At 41.8% G+C, this 8,810-nt stretch overlaps 1 protein-coding gene across 1 annotated transcript; it reads left to right on the top strand.

The window, feature by feature from the left end:
• The first annotated feature begins 22 nt into the window (after positions 1–22).
• On the top strand, positions 23–5,945 carry COIL (coilin). The gene is made up of 7 exons (XM_009636031.2): positions 23–189; positions 411–1,593; positions 1,934–2,020; positions 3,090–3,137; positions 3,735–3,810; positions 4,552–4,640; positions 5,145–5,945. Exons 1-7 carry the CDS (start codon positions 107–109, stop codon positions 5,232–5,234), a joined length of 1,656 nt encoding a protein of 551 aa, XP_009634326.1. The 5' UTR covers positions 23–106; the 3' UTR covers positions 5,235–5,945.
• The last annotated feature ends 2,865 nt before the right edge of the window (positions 5,946–8,810 follow it).

Here is an 8,810-nt window from a genome sequence, read left to right as displayed (position 1 = left end):
GCCGGGTGCTCGCGGGCGGCGTTCCCCAAAGCCCGCGGTGCCTGAGAAACCCCGGGATGCCTGAAAGGGGCTGGAGAGAGCCAAGGGCTTGGAGATCTCCTCAAGGATGGGAGGACGGCGCTGCCTGCCAGCCCCGGTGCTCCCGCCACCCGCCCCGAGCGGGCCTGTGCCGACAGCCCATGTCGTGAGGTGAGGGCCCGTGGCTGTCAGCCCGCGTTCGGGAGAGCAACCCGTGCTCCGGGGGGGAATCGCTTTCTGAGCCGTCCTGAAGTTCAGCTGAACTTTCTGCACAGGTGAAGCATCCCCGCTCCCAAAAGACAACCTTACCTGAGCTGCTAACGTGCGAGGAAAAGGTGCGAATTATGCTGAACAGTGGCTTTTAATAGTGTTTTGGTTTTTTTTTTTGACAGAGTAAAACTGGAAGAGATAGTCGCAGATGACTATGAAGAAATAGATGATGGCTTCTCTTACACACCAAAAGAAGACAAAAAAAGGCGTAGACAAAAGCAGGAAGAGTTCTCTAGAAATGAAGAAGACAGGCATAAAAAGGAAAAGAAAAAGAATAAGCATAATCCTGAGTATTCCTCTAGTAGGGAAGAGACTTCTGTAGATATTTGTGACTCTCAAAAAAAGTACAAGAAAAGGAAAAGACAGGAAGAAGTTAGTGGAAGAAATAAACTCGCAGAAGGTAAGGAAGACAGCTCTACTGACCAATCTAAAAAGCTTAAAAAAACGGAGAGGCAGTTGGCAACAAAAAAGAAGGATGAAAAGCAGACAAAGGCTGCTGCAGCAAAGATGGCTTTAGAACAGTCACAGGAGAGCTTTTCTCTAAATTCTGGTAAAAATAACACCAAAAAAATCATAACACAGTCCAGAAAAAAGAGGGTGGGAACTTCAGATTCCTCCAGCACATCGTCCGACAGTGACAGCAGTGAATTAAACATAAAGCAAAATAAATCTTCCCATAAACCTGTCGTGGCAACACTTCCCAAAGACAAATCCCAAGCTGCTGCAAATTCTGATGTGAAAACTGTTGTTTCTAATAAATTGAATGTAAAGTCTAACACTGAAAATTCCACTAAGACTGCAATTAGTAAAAATGCTAAAAAATCCCAGTCCTCTAGTTCAGATTCTGACTCGAGTACGGAGGATGAGAAAGAGGCAACATCACGAGAAAGTACTGCAAAGGAAAAGTCGCTGCCTAACAGCGCGGCAGCTGTAAAAACCGGTACCACCAAGGCTCCCAAAGCAAAGACCTCCTCTGCAGAGTCCGATAGCTCAGATTCAGAAACACTTGTTATTAAAAAATCTGCAGCAAATGCTGGACTGAGTAATTCCATAGTAAGAAACTGTACTAAACAGTTGCCAGCCAGTATTCAAGGACCACTTGCCAGCCCAGGTCGTGGAAGGGGGCGTGGAACAGGAGAGGCTAACCTCTGGAGAGGACCTAGGGGCCGTGGGTTTCGTGGGATGATGAGGGGCCAAGGCCGTGGGAGAGGAGCAAACCCTGGCTTCTTCTATAACTACAGCAGTGAAGGCCAGAAACAGAGGCAGTTAAATGAAGCTGCGACAAACACTTCTGTTCTTGTCCAGGTGAGTGACTTATGCAGCCATAGGGTCACCTTTCTCTTGCAGCTTTAACTATACTAAAAATGTGCAGGATGAGAGTAACTTGTAAAAGTAGAAATAGCTTAGTAGGATAAAGGTTGATCTTAACTTCGTAAATCTGATATTTACTGTATGCCCATTTAGCAGCCTGAGGAAGTGTTTATGAAACAGTATTTAAGCAATTGTATTACATATCTCAAAACAAAGCACTCAGGTACGTACCTTACTCTTCTTAGAACGTCTTACAATCCATACAGCATACACATTGTCTTCTGGTTTTATTAACACAGTAATTAAATCAGTGGGTTTACTGTTTGTTTCACAGAATCCCGTGGAAGTCCCCAAGCGAGACTATAGTGTGTTACCTCTTCTAGCTGCCCCACCGCAAGTGGGAGAAAGAATTGCCTTTAAGGTAAAGTGCTTGTGAAATGCTGAATGCTAGCGGGCTAAAATTGTTTCATTTGGGCCACTGTAAATTTTGCGGGACACACTACAGGTAGCGTAGTCCTGGCAACCAAAAGCTTACACTGAAGAACTTAATCTGACATTGTTCTGGGACCGTTATCCTAGAAGTGTAACTCAATAAGTAGTCTTCATCCTACTTATTTGTTCTTTTGAAAAAATTTTGGTTTAAACTTAAGCAGATGGTTCAGCACCTAAACCATCTTGTGCCTAATGTTTGTAGGCATCTCTGAAGGCGTTTGCTCCTCTCTTGCTGTCTTTCTAACCTAACAGTTTCCCATACAACATACAGTTTCTGTTGTTGGCTCTAAAAAATTCTTCTGTTTTAAGCTCTGACTTTGGTTTTTACAAAGGTTTGGCGCATGTGCGTAAGTTAAATGGATTTGTTTAGACATCCTGTATTTGTAGAACACAAAGAAATGTTGTCTCTGCTGTCATTTCAGTGTGAATTTCTATGGACATCTGTACAACGACTCTTAGTGAGCACACAAGTCAGTTCACAAATAATAAGAGTTTTTGGTTGCACCTTCACAAAGTCTGTGTCTCTACCATGGGTGTACTTTCAACGTTTATGTTTAAATGAGAATGCCAGAAAGAAGCACATTACCTCTCTCTTTCCAACAGACAAGGAAAGTCAGCATTAAAATTAGATGCTATGAAAAGAAAAAAAATCTCTATGTTGTTATTCCTCCCTATGGCATTTCTATAGTGTTATTGCAAATCTTACTGTACAAATACACTTTAAAAAAGTAAATGAAAGTAAATGAAGACAAAATCACTGCAGTTGAGGAGACTGGGATTCATCTCCCTGATCTCCTCTCACAGCCTGACCTGAACATAAACCCTTTGGAGCAGGGAGTCCTGGAAGACTACCTGGGGCTGTGACAGGCAGCAGGATCCAGGAGTGGGAGACTTGGTTCTTGCTCTTTCCTCTTGCTGAAGAAACTGTGTCTGGCTATAGGTGGCATCATCAAGGATCAGGAACAGTTGTAATTTGTTATTTGTATTTCTTTCCACAGCGCTTGGAACTGACTGAAAATTACAGTCCTGAAGTTTCAGACTATAAGGTACTGTTTTTCTTTCCTCCCTTAATTCACTCACAAAACTATTACAGGTGAGGTAAGGCTTAAATATTTTGAGGTTGTGCAGTATTTTTCTTCTCGTCCACTTGACTCCACAAGCTATTCCTGGTGCAGCAGTGAAAGTGAAAACTCTAGAATCCAAAACTAATTGAAAATTTGAAAGGTGTAGCAGTTATTTTAAAAAAACCCCACAAGCATTATTAATGATCATTAATATTTTAGAGATGATGCAGACCTTCAAGCAGAAAAATCTAGCTGTGTTCTAGTCTACTGCTCTTTGAAGTCAAGGCAAATTCCTGAAACTGGTGCAAGTAAACTTTTGTAGCTACTTCAAATAACTTGGTTTCTGGATAAGTATTGATTTGATCTACAAGGATGGTAACAATGAATAATTTTGGTTTATTGATGCCAGTAACTGCAGATTGCTGAGCTTTAACACTTTTCAGATTTTATACATAGAGGAAAAACTTGACAGATACACTTCCCCTAACTGTGATCAAGTACCACAGTGGGTGTAATATGGAATTGGTATCCAGTGCTGAAGTATATCTTGCCTGATTCTTTTCTTGTTGCTTTATGAAGGAGGGGAAAATAATCAGTTGGAATCCTGATAAAAAACAGATCGAGCTTGAGATCCTTTCGTCATCAGCAGGACAGCGTACGTACCCTGGGACACCGAATGCTTGTTGTCATGTGCATCACTTGGAAAACAGCTAGTCTGAGGCACGCTTCATGTTTCAGGAGCATTTCCAATTTCCTCAGGTTCCTTCTTAACACACCCCTCCCCTCCTCACTCCCTCTCCAAAGTCTTTAAATGGAGAAATTCCAACTCTAGTTGTATTGAAGATGCTCCTATGATACGTATTTACAAAATAAACATTTGTCCACTCAGTATGAGGAGTCAGTAACTTATCTCTACTGTGGTTTCATTTAATGAAAAAAAAAAATTATTATGTGGAATTATGGCATCATAATGCCGTTCTTTGCGATGGCAGTGAAGCCACTGTCTTCAGTGGATGTGGAACTGAGTCCCTGCAATGACAAAATGCACTTCAGACATCTGAAACTATGAATGTCTCTGAAACCTAATGTGTATAGTGCAGTTGCCATTTAAGCCAGAATTAAAGAATCATCATCGTATGAGCATTTTTCTCAAATTTAGGCAGCATACTGTCGATTAACTTTGTCATGCATATAGTTATCTTAGATAATTACTTTAATTTTGATGTGTAGCATTCAGTTCTACCTCAGATTTTTTGTTACAATTATGAACCCAAACACCCAATTTAAAAAAAAAAAACCTACTAGTTTTGACTAGCTTTCTAAATATGGGAAACACTTAAACCTTTTTGCTTATAGTTAATGGAGTTGTTTGTTTGTTTGTTTGTTTGCTTTTAAGTTGCTAAAGAGCCAGGGAAATTCGATCTGGTTTACCAGTCTGCAGATGGAGCAGAACTGATCGAGTATGCGGTTCCTCAGGATACAAAGGTGTGTGGGTGTCCTCTTTTGAAGCCCATTACAAGTTCTGCCTAGCTGATAGATGCCCTGCTTTGTGGCTCCATTGGTCTCAGTGAGATTCCCTTTATAATAATGCATCTGACTAAAATGAAAGAAAGCAAAAATAATTGTTTCTTTCTAGCAAGAATGTGCATGATTACAAGTATTGCTTCCTGCCTGTTATTCAATTAACTAGATTCAAAAGCAGTCATCAAACTGTGTAACTTCTGGCTACTAAAACAAACAATGTAACATCTAAATAGACTATCGGTTCTTACAAGCTTATTCATTCCATGCGCTGTTTTTCTTACCTGCGTCCTTCCTTACCCAGGCTGTCAGACAGGTTGAGGGTCACTAAGATCAATGAATCGCAGGAAGGATCTGTGATCGTGGTGCAGTAGTGCCATTCGAGTCTAGGCAAAGCATAATGTAGGAGAAATTGCATCTGCTTGTGCAGCTTGTACGTGCTAACTATTGTCTGTATTTTGTTTTCAGATAACTGAAAGTTGGGATGCGCTGATAGAGCCAAGACTGATTGTTGAGCCTCCAGTTAATGGATCCAGCATTGAAAATGGAACAATCTAAGATGTGAACAAATGTAAATAATTGTATGGATTTGTTTTGTGAAATGCTGCCTTCTAGTTCTGAGGGCAGCAGATGCACTGGTGGATATTTTTAATAAATAGTTTTAAAAAGAAACTATGCCAAAAGAAAAAGAAACACTTTTTTCTTAGTATGTGCTTTTATGTAATACAGGAATATTTCGGTTATTATAGGAAGTCTTTAATATAGATCTGTGGTTTGTTGTTGGTTTTTTTTTTTTTTAATAGAAGCCCTGAACATGTCAAGCAAAGCTCGTTGATTTCAGGCTTCTGCAATTTGTAAAAAAGAGGCAGATAAATAGTATTGGTAACTCAACTTTGCCTAAAATGAGTGGAATATAACATGAATCCCTGGAAAAATTGTGTCCCAGTGAGTTACTCTGTGTAGGCTCTGAAAACCTTTTTGTTTGTTTTAAAGCAAACCCTTTTGCCCTTTAAGTGCTGACGTTTCTGTGCTGACTTTCTCCTTTCCTTCCTAATAGCAGAATGGGTCACCAGGTGGTGGCAATGCGCTTCACTGACATCTCTGCTAATTATTACCATTGAGGTAGCACCTCCTACCCGTGTAGTACTTGCATCTTGGCAAGTCTTTAATTTAAGACAATCCCTGTCCTGGGGAGTTGACTCTTAAACAGAAGACATGAAAAAAAAAATCCTAGATACAAACAAACCCCTGAAAAACTGTACATCATGGTTTAGCTAATATGTACTCTGACCAGTGCATGATTACATAAAAATATTGCACAACTTTGCATTATCCCTATTAAAATGTCTTGTTTGTGAAGGAATCATTTTTATATGAGTAAAACTAATTTGTGTATTGCAGTTCTCTTTAGTTGCCATTATTTTAAGTTAAAATTCCCTTTTTAGAGAAATGGACAGTTGGATTCACGTGGGGATATTTTTGCAAACTGGACAAAAAGAAGATTCCAGATACTGAGCACAGTCATGCTCACACAGTTGGGATTAAAGGAAATATTTTTTTCTGAAGGAAATAATTACTTTTGAATTCTTATAAAATTGCAAAGGCTAAACACAAGGTATTTCACACCATTTTAGAGCAGGGTTCACCTCTTATTCCATTGCCTATGGAGCATTTTGGCTGCGGATGAAATGGGTACAGAGCCCCTCTGGCTGTGACAAACTGATGGTTGAAAACAAACAGGCCGCAGAGAGAGGATGTTTTGAAGGTAAAATCATGAGGTTTATTTACCTGTTGTTATCAAGTTTGGGTGAAACTACCATTCCAATGCACAATTTAAAGCAAATCAAGTAAATGTAGTCTGAGGGAGCTGGCCTAGTGCCCTTCCTGTCACAGCCCCACACCTTCTCTGGACAGAGCCACACGCAAGGTTCCCCATACCTGGGGGGCTGGGGCAGGGCCAGGGCGCTAAATGGGGGGGAAAGGCAGGATAGGCCAGAAGGCGCATGCAAATCCCGGAGGGAGCTGGTGAAGCTCTGAACAAACCCCTCCTGCTTGCTTTCCATCCCTGGAGTTCTGGGGTCTCTGGCAAGCCCCTTTGCTGGGGCAGCCCCAGCTGCCAGTCATGGGGGCTCCTTGCCACCCTCCTCTGTGTGATTTAGCATTATGGGTTTGTTTAAAAATTCTGTTACTTTTTTTTTTTAACAAATTCTAGTCTGGTGACTCAAGCTGTGAGGATGTGTTTGAGCTAGCAAGCTACAGTCACACGTGCACAGCACGCTCTACGCCTCCAGACATGAAGAGCACCTGCAGCTAGAGGCTGGCAGCCCACAACTCGTGACTACAGACCTTGCAAAAATACACTGAGTGGGTGTCAGTTCTTTAGGAATTTGGGGTTATTTATAATTTTGATGGGAAAATCATACCTACTTAAACCATTCTGAAAATTAAATCCAAAAAAAGTCAAAGTGTATCAGAACACTTGTCTCGATGTTTGCTCAGCCACACGTACAGAGGAACAATTCATTCTGCTGTGCTTCTGACCGTGCTCAGACTGTGAATGGCCCTTTCAATCAGCAATCTCTGGGCAAAGGGTTAGCTTTAGTTCAGAACCACGTTAAGAAGGTCTTGAGTAATCGCAAGGAAGCAGAGCAGTAACTTCAATAGCTATTTAAATGGTAAAATTCTTCAGTAATTTTTAATGTTAAACATTGTTGGTTTTTAAACAGCAGAAATGGTCAGGCTTACTCAAAATAGAATTTCAAGCCCTCTTTGACAATGAAGAACTTAAATTGCTCATCTAAGCTGTAAATGTCCCATGTCCTGCTCCAGAAGCAAAAGCTACAATTGGGAAGGTATATATTTAGCCTTTATATTTGCATACCTTTGTGTCAGCAGACACCAGATGAGTGCTGCAGAAAATACAGTGAAGGTGCTGAGCCTCTGAAAGATGATGGTGGCTTCGTCCAGATAAGCCCAGGAAGAAGTGCTTCCTTCACCTATAGAAAAATAAGAAATGTAAACATTAGCACCTGCTCTTTGGTTCCATCTCTGGTAACACACACAACACAGCTCTCTGAGAATGTTCCTTTGCAGTCACTGTCAACCACCGCCTCTCAGATACCCCCAGGTGTTCACATCCCCTCTGACAGCAGTTACGAAGTCCTGATCTGCATATCCCAGCGAAGATGGAAGTACAGCCACCCCACCTCCCAGAAACTCTTCCACCCTCAAGCAGATTACATACTTGATCCCTGAACTTTTGCTCCTTTGTCAAAGCCACAGCAGCTCTGAACGCCCCCTGTTGTCCTTTCTGCACCATTTCCAAGCTGTGAACTGGGGCCGTGACACAGGACCCCTCCCTAGTTCATCCTGAAGGAGTATTATGGGACTGGAGCAGACTATTGATGTAGGTAGAACTCAACATTATCTGTGTAATGCAGGTTTACAATGTCCACTCAGATTTCATTTAGTCTTCCAGAATAACTGGCTAGGAATTCCTTTCAAAGCACTAATTGTAACAGACAAACCCCCATTGTATCTTTTGAGTGCTTTATACCGTTCCTGAACGTTTTTTTAAGTCTCTCAGGATTAATGCCAACCAGAAGCCCCACAATTCCCTACTAATGCTTTTTTAAACAATATTAAAAGGAACATCAGCAGTTCTCCACACTAGATGTCCTTTGGCCACTGGAAATGCAGTTGAGAGCAAATGGCTTCATCCACTGCAGACCATCAGGTTCTTTTTAAATTCTTGAGGGGGTCACAGGTTTGTGCCAGGCTGCTCCACTTCATCCATGCTGCCAGCGTCAGTGGAGAAGTACAGAGGGCACCAAGGAAGTCCCCAGCAGACGGGGCAGAGGAGGGAGCAGGAAGAAGCCACGGGAAGAATTTGGTGATAAATTAGTTAGGATGGGAGGAGTCGTGCACTTTGACTGTTCAGCATCCAATGCTTCTGTTAGAGACAGCAATTATTCAACAGTTAGCTTGAGGGGGGGGAAAAAGGAAATTTGAGGAGGTATCTTCTGCTGAGATCGCTTCCACGTTCGCGGTGCCATAACCTGCATGCTTTGAAAATACTGGATCAACGACAGCTGAGCTGATCTTCAACAGCCAGGCCGGCCGCGGCTCGGGCAG

Source organism: Egretta garzetta, unplaced genomic scaffold (genome assembly GCF_000687185.1).
Source record: "Egretta garzetta isolate BGI_Z169 unplaced genomic scaffold, ASM68718v1 scaffold213, whole genome shotgun sequence".
NCBI lineage: Eukaryota > Metazoa > Chordata > Aves > Pelecaniformes > Ardeidae > Egretta > Egretta garzetta.
This window is presented reverse-complemented; position numbering and strand designations above follow the sequence as displayed.